Below are 14,531 nucleotides of genomic sequence, written 5' to 3'. Positions count from 1 at the left end.
GGGCGCCTGGGCGGCTCAGTCGGTTACACGTCTGCCTTCAGCTCAGGTCACAATCCCGGGGTCCTGGGATGGAGTGTCGCGTCGGGCTCCCTGCTCATCCCTCTCCCTCTGTCCCCTACCCCAATCGTGCTGGCTTTCTGCCTCTCTCTCAAATAAAATCTCACAAAATTTTTTTTGCCTTGCTTTGTCAAAAAAATTGGTATCATGCTACCCAACTAGGTAAAGCCCAACTCAGTGACCCCAGGACACAGTGGGTCAGGTCACAGACCCCATGGACGTTAAATGTGGTGGGGGAAGGTGGGGGAGGGGAGACCTGCCCTCAGGTGTTCTCGCGGGGCCCACCCGCTGCCCAGGCCCCCATCCCACCTCGGGGTCTAAGGCCATGCCCACCCAGGCCCATCAAGGAGTCTGAGGAAAGAGCAAACGTAACAGTGGAAATCTGGCATCAAACATCAGGAAAATGTCCTACCCTAGAACTTGAAAGTTTCAAGATTGCCCAGTACCGCGAGCAGATGATCGCAAAGGGGCGCTAACTGAAAGGCGTCTGGTCTCCACGCCCGGGGCTGAGGAAGGGCTTTCCCAGAGCGGAGCGCGATGCGAACAAGGGTCCGTGGCAGCGCGCGGGCAGTGGGTGTGCAGACCACTGCTCCCACAGAGCGAACGGCCCCACTCCGCTCCCCGAGCCTCGCGGAACTGAAGCAGGAGCTCACGTCCATGCGTCAACTCCGTCTTCGGCCCATACTCAGCAGACACGATATCTGGGCCCTGGGCAAGGTCCACGGCAGAGCTGCGGGCAGCGGGCCGGGCAGTGGCGCGGGGCCTCAGGGAGCGCTACTGCATTTAAGACAAAACGAGGTTTTCACTGTCGACAGGCAGAAGGGAGCGGCCTGGCAGCGCACCCCGTGGCACGGACCCTGACCCCCGCGCCGCCCCGCGGCCCTCTGGCATCTGCTCTCGGCGCTCTTTGAAGTGCAAGCCCTGTCCGCTCTCTCAGAGGGACTGGCAGAGGCAGCTTCCTCCACAGGAAGGGACCCCCTGAGCCTCCCGACCTCCGTCCAAGTTTCTGGAGATAATCCTTTCTTCTTTTGGGGGGCCAGGAAGGTGGGGGAGAGAAAAGGCAGTCACACAGCCATCCTCGCTGGCAACAAAGGAGCCCTTTAGGAGCACTGCCAAAGTAAAGCAGAGATAAAAGGACCAGAACCCAGCGTTCTGGAAAACTGATGCTAAGTGGGGTGGCCGGGGCGAAGTCACAGTTCTGGGGCCTCCCGCGTGCTTCCTCGTCCCCCCGTCGGAGGACGGAACTGGTGCGGCGAGACTCTTCCGTAAACTCACTTGAACTTGCTGCGGTCACTGAACTTCGTTCTCTCTTCCAGCGTCACCGGTCCCCAAGGCAACTAAGACCCCAGAGCAAAAGGACAGACGCCGAAGCCTCACAATGACTTGATGTGACTGACACAGGGCCAGGAGACCCGACTCCCCTGCGGAAGCGGCCAGTCCCCAGCGCCCCGCCCTGACACAGGGCAGATGGGACCTCGGCGGGGAGCGGAGGGGCAGCCGCGGCGCAGGCGAGTCACGTCGGCGTCACCCACCCTGACAAGCCGCGCTGTGACGAGGAGGACGCGTGGGCTCCGTGGCCTTCTCCCCAAACCCACGGCCCAGTCCAGTCATGAGAAGAGCATCACCAAGTCCCCGCGCAGGGACGTTCCACAGCATCCCTGACAGCAGGGTTGTCTCTCCTCAAAGCCAGAGTCAGAGACGCTGTCCCAGCCCAGGGGAGCCTGAGGGGACGTGACGCCCGAGCGTCCCGGAGGGGAGCCAGGGACGGAAGAGGTTGGCGTTAGCTAAGTCGGACGAGGAGGAGGCAGACGTACAAGAAGCGGGGTGGGCGCACAGGAGTTCGCTGCACTGTCTCTGCAGTGAGCCTGTAACCCCACAACTGTTCCCGAAAGGAGGTTTATTCAGTTAGAAGGAGGGGAAGTAGCTAGGCAGCAACAGAATCTCTGCGTGGGAGAAGCGCTCCGGCCCGCCGGGTCCCCACCAGCCACCCGACCGGCGTGTGGTGCCCACGCAGGCCCAGCCCAAGCTTCCTCCCGCAGAACGAAACCTCTGGGGCTCTGGGCAACGTGCAAGGCAGACGAAGTCACGTCCTCACCAAGAACAGCACCCGTCCACAGTGCACGCAGACGTGCGCGCGCGGCCCACTGCGTCCGAGGACGAGGATGCGTCGGCTCAGCCACGGGGGCCGCCTGCCAGCCGTGTGCCCCAGGCCCCTTCTTGCTCGACCCAGTCCCAGGTCACCTCCTCCCCGTGTGGGACGGCAGACAGTGCCGCACCCCTTCTAACAAGGCTTCCCTTGCTAAGCAAGAAAAACCACTGGCGGTCATCTCTCTGCCCCAACCGCACGGCCTCGGGGATGGACACTCTTGTGATGCTCCTGCCCCACAGACCAGGCAATGAAAACCCGACCCGTTCCAACCGCACTCGAGAGCTGATGACAGAAAGGGGGCGACTGCGAGAGTGGTCGGGTGAAAGCCACTCGGCACCCCTGCACGGGCTCGCAGCGGCCTCCAGGAAGAAGCCTTGTAGGACGTGGGGCGCCCGGTGCCAAGCCCCGTCCGTACTTCCTGCCCGCTCACCTCTCTTGCACGAGCAAGGCCCGCGTGTGTCCCTCCCTCTACTTGGCCGAGGCAGAGGAAAGCCCAAGTCTACGGCGACACCACAGGGGAAAGGACCCCGCTCCTCCCTCACCCTCCCGCGCACAGCACAGCCCCCGGGGGACCGGGGACTCGCACCCCTGCCCCAGCTACTTCCTGCAGCAGACAGGCCCCTCCCCTGGGGTGTGGGGCTCCCATTCCCTGACAGGGGCCAGGGCCCAAGAAACCAACACCGTGTCTGCCCTGGTCTTCAGCACGAGGCTGGCGGGGAGGGCGGCGGCCCGAGTACGTAGAGAAATCGTGATTCCTCACCTTAGAACTGCCCGACATACGGAAACAGTGTGTCTTCACTGCCCGTGACGGGAACGACAGAAACCCAGAATGAAGCTGGCCTGTGCCCGCGACAAAACAACACCGTGTGGGAAGCGGAGCTGAACGCTGTTGTGAACGTGGGGCCACACCGGGTGCGGACAGCAGAGGAAGGTTCCGGAAACACTTGGTGGGTAAAATCAGGAGGATGTGGAGTCCGGGGAAACATGGGGGAAGGGGGAGAGTCGACGTCCCAGGTTCCCCTGGCTCCCACCGATGACTGTGGAACCGCAGGCACGGGGACTCGTGGGACGGGGTGGGGGGGCTCGCGGGGGCCTCGCGTCCAGCCTGGCAGCGCTCCCTCACAGCCCACGGTCGCCCCACACCCAACCACAGGCCACCTGCACTCCTGCCGGCCCTGCAGCTCTGGGACAGAGCCTGCCGGGGTGCAGCTGCCCGGGGCACGGTCCCCGGCCCCTTTGCCTCATGCTGGCCCCCGTGTCCCCAGGCTCCCTCCGGCTGTGCCTCCTGCAACCCCCCAAGGACTTCAGAGCATTGTGCCCCACCCCCCGATTCCAAGGGCCACCATAGGCCGTCACTCTGCAGAGCGCCCACCGCCTGGATGGGAGCCGCTCTCCCCACGATGAGATCCCTGGTCACTGCCGTCACGGAGTGGCTTTGTGAGTTCCCACCCGCCATGCAGCGTCAGGAATGAGTCAGGAGAGTGGGCGAAGGGCGGTCATGGTTCCGGAAGGCGCACGGTGCTGTGTAAGGCCACCTGCCTGCGCCCCACGGCATCTGCGACGCTCACGGTGCCCCCAAGCACGAGGCTCACCTGCCTCCCGGGGCAGCCGCGCGGGCTTCCCACTGCCCTGGAACACGGATGTGAGATGCCGGGTCCTGGGCAGGGGCACTAGTTGGAGCCGGGAAGAAGCTCAGTGGACGCCCCCAGAGGGACAGGAGACACGGAAGGCCTAGCGAAGCAACGGCCGCCGCACACACGCTGCGATGGCGGGCGGACGCAGGGTCGTCCCCACAGGACCCCAGACCGAGGCGGCAGTGCCCTCAGAGAAGCGCCCTGCGCCGCTGCCCGGCAGCTGGACAACACCTGAAAGACGTCTGTCAACAGGCCCGTGATCGGACACCTCACCCCCCCTTTGCCAACGCTAAAGAAATGGGACCGTGAGGAACAGTCTGTGCCTCTCACTGTGGGGTACCAGGAAGAAGAAAGCCTCCGTCCACAGGAGGGGTCCTCACTGGGTAAGTGTTCAATGTCGCTCTGACCCTGAAGCCGCCGTCCGTCCGGGAAACCCGCGTCAAGGGCAGGGCTGGACAGACGGGGGAGGCAGCGGCTCGGAGCCCGACCCCGCAGCCCCACCTCGGCGCGAAACCCGCGGTGAGGAGCTGGGCTGGGAATGAGCGCGTCCGCAGCGTGGGCGCGGCGAAGTGACCGCTGGTCTCCGTGACAGATTCTGTTTTCTTCCTCATTTTCCAATCGTTTCTGAGAAGACGTACCTTTACTCTGTTTTGCTGTAGTGAGCTTAACCTAACTTGAATCACATGTGTCTTTTTTACGTATCCAAGGGAAGGAAGTGGAGTATCTTTTCCAGTGAAAACCATACAAGACTACCCTGGCCATGCGTACACAAACCGGTTTGCAGAAATTTAAACATGGGGTTACTCTTTCCTGACCACACCCTACGCATGACTAGGAAATACTTCTTAGAGTAAACTTAAAGTCAGAGTGACTTCTCTGGCTGCTAGACACGGTAAGTCGTGACCCAAGCCACGCACATGCAGGAAGCGTGCCACCGTGGCCGTCCACAGAGTCGGCTGCGCTCGCCATGTGTGCCCAGAGCTGTCCCTGGTCCAGCGTGGACTAAAATCACGCGTCTCAAAAACCACAACCTCTCTAGCACCACAGAGATACCCAGCCAGAGTCTGTGTGTGACCGAGAGCCTAGGGGCAGAAGGGACAGCACCTTGGGCGTCTGACCTCCAGGAATTCCACGAGGGAAGGAGCAGGTGGGGGTCCAGGGGGCGTCACACCGTGCGGCCGCTTGATGAGCAGGAGGCACATGGGACTGTCACCCAGACCCCACCCAAGGTGCCCCAGCCCATTTGCACCCCGCGGTCAACAGTAACACGCTGACAGGAGGGCCCCAGGCGTGGGCAGAGCAGGGCCTCCCAGGGTGCCGGGATACCAGCCTTCCTGGCCACAGAGCGGATCTGCAGGACGGGCCTCCTGTACGGGAGTGTCGTCCACACCTGGCCTCCCCGGTGTGGCGCAAACCGGCACTTCCCACGGCCAGGAAGAGGCCAGAGCCCAGCCCCGACTCCTCTCCAAGGGGGACCCACCGGCCCACGGGGACCAGGGCGCAGCTGCCCGCGGGGAGCTTCAGCCCCCAGCCTGCCTGGACCCCAGCACTCCACGTCCTCCTGCTTACCAGATCTGTCCCACGTTGACCAGGGACATGTAGAGAACCCAGAGAGTGGCCATGAGCACCATGTTGGCACAGCCGGTGAGCAGGACGAAAGAGGAGATGCCCAGCCCGAGCAGCGCGAGCGTGTCCAGGTTGGAGTCCATGTGTGACCAGTCCAGCAGCCAGAGCACGGTGGGCGCGTAGCTCACGGCGTCCCAGCCGACCGGGCCCCGGAAATACTGCTGTACGCTCTTCAGGTACGTGCGGCACGGCAGCAGGCCCCGGTCTCCGATCAGCTGCTTGTTCTGCTGGAAAGCCACCAGGAACGCCACGACTAGAAGAAACAGACAGAAGGACCGTGAGCAGGAGCACAGCCGTCCGTGGACGCCTGCAGGAGGGGGCATGGCGGGGTGAGATGAGGGGGTGTCTGAGCCACGGTTTGGAATCGAAGCAGGGATACAAAAGGTCCAAGTTCCAAAGTCCTGGGGAAAATACTGGAAGACCCAGTCTGGGGAGGTTAGGCTGTGCTGCGCACGTACATAAACCGACACGGTCGTGTCCAATTACGTGTGTCACGTACGTGTATGTGACGCAGACGCTGGTGTCACACGTGGCCACAGGGAAGGGCACTCAGCACCTGTCATGACAACACACGTCTGCAAGGTCCATGGGCCAGGTCCGCAGTGGCCCTCCCGGACGGGCTGCAGCTCACGGATCAGTCACGACCGCCCGCATTCAGACCGCGGGAGAGCAGGGCGACTCCACGCCCACCAAGGGGAAAGAGCAAGGCAACAGCCCATCTCAGGCAGCGCCGCACGCGCAGCCGGGGACGCCCGCCCTGTGGACACAGCTGCAGGTCCGAGGGCCGGGCCGCTGCACCGCGGGGCCGGATGGGATGGAGGGAGAGACGGGAGCACAGCTGCAGCTCAGGTTCTAGTTCCACAAACACTGGTCTGGGCTCGCAGTGTGACGCTGACTGGCGGAAACGTGAGCCACCCCTCGTCTAAAGCAAAACCGATCATAGTCGCCTAAAGCATACGAAGGGCCCAACATGAGAAACCACCACCAAGGCCAGAGGGAGACGCTGGAAGCCGCTGTTAGAAGGACCAGACGCTGCACAGGAACTGGCAGGCTCAGATTAATTGAAGACATTTACTGGAAGTCCTATGGGAGAGCAAATAAAAATTTGTGACTCTAAATAATTAATACAGATACAAAAAGGGAATCATAGAAAATGCTAAACTAACCAAAGAGAAGGCAGGGAAAGAAAAAACAGAACAAGAAGAAACAAATAGAAAACAACTAGCAATATGATAGATTTTAATCTGATGTTTTAAATGAGAATGTTCTAAAACCACCAGTAAAGACAGAAATTGTCAGATTGGATAAAAAAGCAGGACTCAGATGCCTGGGTGGCTCAGTCAGTTTAGCATCTGCCTTCAGCTCGGGTCATGATCCCAGGGTTCTGGGATGGAGCCCCACGTTGGGCTCTCTGCTCATCTGCTCACGGGGAGTCTGCTTCCCCCTCTCCCTCCGCCCTCGCTCATGCTCTCTCTTGCTCACCCTCAAATTAAAAAAAAAAAAAAAAAAAAGGACTCAAATCTGTGGTGTTTACAAGAAACCCATTCAAAATATAAACACACAGGTAGATTAAAAGCAAAAGCACGGAAAAAAAATATACAAACATTAATCAAAAGAAAGCTGACGGATGTATGAATATCATACAAAAGAGAAAAAAACAAGGAACGTATGAGGGATAAAAAAGGACACCGCATAATAATAAGGAATCCACAAATAGACATGAGAGCATTAAATGCACGAGTCTAGCAACAAAGCTTACGCATAATAAATCACCTCAGCTAATACACATGTATACGCTATGCGTACGTTAACTGACTTGACCTGACAGAGACTGTCATACGGTATAAAAGAGCAAGACATGGCACGGTGACATCCGTAGAACCCCCTACCCAACAGCTAAACAGATACGATTTTCAACTACTTTGCAGAACGTCCGCCAGGACATTCCAGGCTGTGACCGCACAGCAAATACCAGCATACAGAAACGAACCGGAATCGGAGAAAACGTGTGACCCGAGCAGAGAGACTTAACCTAGCAGTCGGCCACAGGACGTTATCTGGAAACATACCCAAGTCTTTGGAAATTACACCCACTCCTCTAAATAAACCATACGTATGTGATGAATACTGGTGTTAAATGTGATGAATACGAACTGGAAACACACACACATATATATATTAAACCACAACAAGGGGCGCCTGGGCAGCTCCGTCGGTGAAGCACCTGCCTTCAGCTCAGGTCATGATCTCAGGGTCCTGGGATCGAGCCCCCCATTGGGGCTCCCTGCTCAGCGGGGAGCCTGCTTCTTCCTCTGGTCCTCCTCCCTGTTTACGCTCTTTCTCAAATAAACAAAATCTTAAAAAATAAAGCACAAGCAAAATTATAAGGTATTTTTCAGCTGAATGAAAACTGAAAACACAATATATCAAAAAAATGCAGGAGGCTGTTGAACAGCACTTAAAGGGACATTTACAGTAAAGTGCTCACGTTAGAAAGATAGACAGGACTCAAGTCTAAACTTCTACTTTAAGAAATCAGAAAAAAAATAGCAATGATACACAAAACAAGCAGGCGGAAAGAAACCTTTAAAAACTTAAGAGTGGAGATGAATGAAATTGAAAACAAGAAAAAAAAATGGAGAAAATCAAGAAAATCAAAAGTTGGTTCTTCCAAAAGATAACCGACAGACATCTAGCCAGACTAATCAAGAAAAAGAGGGCAGTATCAAGAACAGAGGAGGGAGCGTTGCTACTGGTCCCACAGACACTAAAAAGATCGAAAAGGATACCACAGATCTCTCAGCAGCTCAGATGAAACAAATTACTTGAAAGACACAAACTACCAAAACTCACGAAACAAGAAATACAGGTACAAATCACAACCCACTGCAGGCCAGGGATGCAAGGCTGGTTCAATCCTCACTAATCACTGTGATTTACCAATGACCAGACTGAGAAAGGAAAGCCATACGGTAAGACCAGCAGAGACAGGACAGAGCGGTGATGGCATTCAGCAGCTGCTCAGGGTAAAAACCTCCAGCACGCTGGGAACAGAAAGGAACTTCCATCAGCCCACAAGGGCGGCTATGCACAGCGGACAGCCAACACCAGACCTCAGTCCTTTCCCGAGATCTGGGACAAAGCGGGGACATCTCACCAGCCTACTGAGCAGTGTATGGAAGTCTTGACTCACACAGTGAGGCCGGCAAGAGAAGTAAAAGGCACATGGACTGGAAAGAAAGAAATCAAACTGTCTTTATTAACAGATGATATGAGGGTCTGAGTAAAAGATCTCAAAAAAATACCAAAAACTCCTCTTGGACCTAATAAATGAGTTGCTCAAAGGCAGAGAATACAAGAGCAATACTTAAAAGTTCATTGTATTCATATCTATCAGCAGTGAACTGTAATCTGATTTTTTAAAAATATTTTTATTTATTTATTTGACAGAGAGAGAGATCACAAGTAGGCAGAGAGGCAGGCAGAGAGCGAGGAGGAAGCAGGTTCTCCACTGAGCAGAGAGCCCGATGTGGGGCTCGATCCCAGCACCCTGAGATCATGACCTGAGCCGAAGGCAGAGCTTTAACCCACTGAGCCACCCAGGCGCCCCTGTAATCTGAATTTTTTAATTACAATAAATAGCAACCCCCAAAATACACAAGTAAAACTCTTAGAAAATACCCGCAGAGTCTGCGTGTGGCAAACAGAAAAGCACTGACAAAGGAGACCTAAGTAAGCGGGGCACATGCGGGGGCACGTGACGTCTGTGGGCCAGGGGTCCAGTGTCACGAGGACGTCCGTTCCGACCATCCCGTCTGGCCTGCAGACTCCGTCTCCATCCGAGCACCCAGAAGGCTCCACGCTGGTACGGACGAGCGGGCTCTAGAACGGATGCGGAAGAGCAAAGGAAGTGGAGCCGCCAGAGCGACTGAGAAAGAAAGAAGTCAGACGCCTAGGTGTTTGCCCGCAGGAACTGAAAACTCCCATTTCCACAAAAGCACGTGTGCAAATGTAGCCAACGGGGCCTGGTTCACAACCGCGAACGTGGGAAACAACACGTGTGGGGGCAAGGATCACAGGTGGTCGCTGCCTACAGTGGGGGGACAGTGGGGGACAGTGGAGAGAAGCTACACGAGCCGCTGAGACACACAACAGCATGGCAGGACCACGAACGCCCTTTTCCAACGAACAGAATGGGACCCAAAGGCTACATACATACTCTAGGGTTCCATTCACACTAGAAAAGGCAAAGCCATGGGGACGACAGCGGCCGTGCCGGGGCTGGGGGGCGGTAGGTGTCGACATGCACAGGGGAGTCTGGGGGGTACAGCTACCCTGTATAGTACCAGCGTGATGGAGAAGCATGCATTTGTCGACACCCGCAGAACCGTAGGTCACCAGCAATGAACTTCAGTGTTTACGAACCATCGAAACAAGCCAGACTGGAGGTCGGAGGAAGCCAGGACAAAATGCAGACTGTGACCCCTGAATGCCACTCTATGGCAGATATCTAACGCAATCGCACTGTGCCCAAGGGGGAAGGGAGGGCTGGCCTAAGGGACTCCAGAAAATGCTTCCCGTGAACAGTGTCAGGACAAAGACCAAAGGAATGGCGGAGAACCCCGGAGTCCGGCTGGTTTTTCTCAGGGCATGAGCACAGCGGTCTGAAGCCGTCTGCACGTGCGGGGGGTGGGGCGCACAGAGCACAGTGGACCTGGGGGGGGGGGGTCCCAGCAGGACACAAGGAGGTTCCAGAGAAGCGAGGAAGGGAGGGGCACACCCACCCTGTGTCCGGGATCAGGACCGGAGAGGCCAGCGTGAATTCATGTTATTAACCCCGGCGGACATTCTGACGGACGCAAGTGACCACATGCAACAGCAGGCACTCCCGGCACGCAGATCCGGGCTCCGAACCCCGCTCCCTGGGGAAGAAACTACGGCCAGACAAACCGCCAGCGTTAGGGACGGGCGGCCCCTATGGCATCATGGAAAACACTGGGACTGCAGAATCTTAGTTCAGGCTACAGGAAAGATCCGGAACTTTCCAGAAAGGGACCAACGCAAGATGCATGGCCCCTTGTCCAGGGTCATCTGTCAGAGAACCTCATCCCGGGAAGATGGGAAACAAGTTCCTTCATACAGCTGAAAAACACTGATTCTACCCCAAATGTAGAGAAAAGACGGGAAAAAATGCGTGTCTCAAAGCAAGTGGTTCAGGGCTCAAATTGTCCGCTCGACCCAGCGGCTCAGAACAATCTCTTTGGGACTGGGACAGAGAAGCCCGCCGAGATCAAAGGCAGCCCCGCTCCCCGGGAAGCCTGGGCTGGCATAAGCACCCGGTGCCGCGGGCCAGCTCCAGGCTCCCCTGGTAACGGTCTCTGAAGCCTCCTCAGGGACCTCTGTCTCGCTCCGTCTCGCGCTAAGTGACAGCTCAAACACTCCCAACGAATATTTCACAGTGTGGAGCATAAGGCAGCGCTGGCGAGAACTGTGTTTACGGTAACAAGAGAGGGAGGCGTTGCGGAAAGCCCACCCGGGGGACCCCATGCTCCACCAAAGCGCTCCGGAAAGCCAGGTCTCCCCTGTGCACCAGGAGACGCAAAAGCCTGGCTCCCTCCTAGGGTACAGCCCACGGTTCCGTGATTCTGGAAGGACAGTGAGTGCTGCTTCCTTGGGGGAGGAAAGAGCTGAGAAACGAAGCAGAGATGTTCGGTGCCCCTGCACGGTGGAGGCCGGCAATGCCAGGGACCTGCACCCTCGGGATCCCCCCAGCAGAGACCACCGGCTCGCTGGGGCCATCTCAGTCTGCTCCCCAGGTCGGCTGGAGAACCTGAGTTTGAGCTCCACGGCTGGAAGGCTCAGGGCTCTTGCATCCTTGTGGACGCAGGGGCTGGGGCGGGGAGGTGGGTTCAGCGCCCGCAGGCCTCACCCTCCGGGGCCAGGGCTGCTGTGGGCTCTGCACCCCGGAGGGCCGAGTGGCTCCTGGCAGGTCAAAGCAGGGCTGAGGCTCAAGCTTCACCTACCACGGGGCGACCAGGCTGCTCAGAAGCCTGCGAACAGCGCTGAGGCTTGGGGCCAGGCCGGCCCCCGCAGGCTCCCGGGCTGTGCAAGGGGCTGCCCGGGGCAAGGTGCCGCTGCTGAGTCGGGGCACAGGGCGCTAATGGACAAGGCTCTAGCGACAGGGGGGGGCTCTGAGGCCCCCACCCCCGCCCAGGCCGAAGGCCGAATCTGGCCCCCGGGAAGTGCTCAGGTCGGGGCTGGTGCAGTCGCCTTTGAGCACCTTCACCTCCAAGCCCACCGCTCCAGACCTGGGGGGCACGACGGCGCAGGGGGCTCTGCGGTGCCCCTGTCTGAAGGCCGAAGGGAGCCTGCGCTGGGGGGTGTGGGCGGAAGAGCCTCCAGGGAGAGGGCGCCCAGCGACCTGGGTGGGCGGGGCATGGGGAAGGGGTAGCGCTTGGGGGTCTCCCTGGGGCCAGGGAGCGTTTTTTGGGGGGAAGCGATCCAGACGAAAGCTTCGGGGAGGGGGATGTGCGTCCCGGAGGAGGGGCGTCGCGGGGGGGAGGGGCACGAGTGGGGGAGGTGCCGGGGTGGCGGGGAGGCTTTGGGGGGGAGCGGAGTCCGGGGGTGCGCGCCGGGGGAGAACGTCCTGTGGGGAGGGTCGTCCAAGGGGAAGGGGCATCCCAGGGGAAGGGGGGCCCTGGACGGGTGGGGCACGGCTGCGGGCGAGGGGGTCGGGGGGCGCCCCGGAGAGGAGGGGCACGTCGGGGGGAGCGCCCTTGGCGGGGGCGAGTCCGGGGAAGGGGGGCCCTGGAGGGGTGGGGCACGTGCCGGGGGGTGGGGCAGTGCCGGGGGGAGGGGCGCCGAGGGAGGAGAGAGGCACGTGCCGGGGGAGGGGCGTCCCGGGAACGGGGGAGACGGGTGGGGTCGGGGGGGCAAGGAGAGCGGGCGAGCGCTGTCGTGGGCGAGGGGCTGTCCCGGCGCCGGGGACGGTCTGGGGGACAAGGGCGCGTGCGAAGGGGCCACAGTGACGGGAGCCCCGGGCCCCGCGGACTCACAGTAAACGAAAGCGAGGGCCCTCAGGAGCACGATCCTGGTCAGCCAGAAAGTGCCCGCTCGGAGACGGGCATTACAGCCCGTGGGGTCGCGCCCCGGCCCCCGTCCCGGCGGAGACCCGGGCTCGGCGCCCGCATTCCCGACCTTCCGCCGCCTCAGGGACTCCTCGGGGGCCGCCATCGCGGGGCCGCAACTGCGCATGCGCGTGAGGCGCCGGCGCCCGGACGCCCCGCCCAGAAAGGGAGGCCGCTCCCGCCCGGGCTGGCCACGCCCAGGGGCGGGGAGCACGCTCCAGCTGCGGGCGCGCGCGCGCCCCCCGCAGGCCGGACGGCGTGCTGCAGCAGTGAGGGTAAGACGGAGCGCACCTGGGAGGACCAGCGTTTCCATCCGTAAAGCGGCCGACCCAGACCCATTCCCTCGTTGGCGCTTTCATCAGCCGGTGCTGCAGAAGCTCCCGGCGCACTTTCTCCCCCACGCGGCCGCCCTCCTGGACCCTCTCTCCACGGTTGTTGGAAACTTGCGTCTGGCCAGGACCGGGGTGGGCCTGGTCAGCGTCCGCGTGGGCAGCAGAGGACCCTCGTGGGTGCTGCACTCCCTCTGCGTGCCCCTGCGGTGTATGGAGCCGCATTCCAGGAGAGGAAGGGTTGGAGGCGGCCACTGACAGCTCAGCGAGTGTGGCCAGGGGTCTACATGTGTCCCTGCCCATGCCCTCATCTCTGCTGTCCTGGGAGGATGTTGGGGTGACGGTTACACAGCAGGGAGAGCAGCGGCTGGGTCCTGAAATCCAGCCAGATCCTTCAGCTCAGGTCAGCAAAGCCCCACTAGGCAGCACCCCTACAGGCTCTCAAGATGGCACCGCCAGGCCCCGGGGAAAGTGGCGCCCTGAGGATTCAGAGGAAAGAACTTACTGACCAATGTCCCAAGCAGAACCCTGCTGAGAACTCCAGCAACTCCACGTTCTGAGCACAGAGCAGCCGGGGCACCGCTCAGGAGAGGAGTGCGACGTGCTCACAGGCGCTCCTTAGACCAACACAGGGTGTGCGGGACGGCGTCGGCGTTAGACCCTTAGTGGTTAGGGGCACACTGCGAGGTGCTTGGAAGCACGTCACTGACGCAAGTGTGGGTTTTCCTTATTCGTCACAGCTCTTTACATATTAAAGATCCTATTCTCGTGTGTACGTTGCAAACGTTTGTCCTGGGTGTTTTGTTTTGACATCTTGTTCTGAGTGTTTTGATGTATAAATTATGGATACTTGTGTGGCCAAATGATCGGTCTTGTTTGATTACATCTTTACTACCTGCGGTGTGAGCTCTGCGAGGGCAGGCACTGGCTCCCCCAAATCTAGGCCAGACCAGCAACTCCTGGAACCTTTCTTCAGCCCCCGACGGTCCCCCACCTGCGCTGCTGGAGCGGTGACTCACGTGCACCTTACAGTGTGAGTTTTTAAGCAGTGCCTTCCCCCCTTTTTTGCGGTGGAAAGTTCTCCCTGCAGAGCCCAACTGCAAAGTGGGGCACGTAAAAGATTGGCAGTGGGGGAGGAGGGGTGGGCACAAACATTTTCTGCGTTCTCGTGAGCCCCCAGCAGGAAAGCATGTGCCCAAGGGCTCCCAGCCTTGGGGATCTGGGGGACAGTTAGTCCTGGTCCATGCTTCCAGGTCTTTCCTGCAAAGCTACGATCTGCACCTCCCCTGCAGGGTCCGGGTGCTGTGTTTGGGATGGGCTAGCACAGCTGTCTGGGGGAGAGTAGGGAGAATTCAGCGCCCCTCAGCCCAAGCCCACTCAGCGTCCCTGCCTTCCCCCGGATGCAGGCGGTGCTCAGGGGACAGAAGGCAGGGAAGGACAGCTCGGCCATCAGGTGTGACCCAGGGTGCTGCTTTTCAGGTGGGAACAGTCCTCACAAAGGGCCCTTTGTCCTCAGCTTCCCCTGGCCCGAGTTGCATTGTTCTCCCCAGAGAAGGGCACAATGGGGCATTGTGTGGAGCAGAAAAGGGCCCTTGTCCAGCATCCAGCT

At 59.4% G+C, this 14,531-nt stretch overlaps 1 protein-coding gene across 3 annotated transcripts in view; it reads right to left on the bottom strand.

Moving 5' to 3' along the window:
- Window positions 1-12,752, bottom strand: part of LMF1 (lipase maturation factor 1) — a 73,270-nt gene extending 60,518 nt beyond the window's left edge. Inside the window, exons 1-2 of one of the 3 annotated variants that reach the window (XM_045993458.1) lie at window positions 12,522-12,752; window positions 5,410-5,719 (exon numbers count right to left, since the gene is read on the bottom strand). In XM_045993458.1, the coding sequence (XP_045849414.1) occupies window positions 5,410-5,719; window positions 12,522-12,720 (509 nt within the window). In that variant the 5' untranslated portion in view covers window positions 12,721-12,752. The remainder of the gene's footprint in view (window positions 1-5,409; window positions 5,720-12,521) is intronic. The other 2 variants (XM_045993457.1, XM_045993459.1) reach the window with 2 other exon arrangements.
- Between the last annotated feature and the right edge of the window lie 1,779 nt (window positions 12,753-14,531).

The sequence above is a fragment of the Meles meles genome, chromosome 21 (assembly GCF_922984935.1).
Source record: "Meles meles chromosome 21, mMelMel3.1 paternal haplotype, whole genome shotgun sequence".
NCBI lineage: Eukaryota > Metazoa > Chordata > Mammalia > Carnivora > Mustelidae > Meles > Meles meles.
This window is presented reverse-complemented; position numbering and strand designations above follow the sequence as displayed.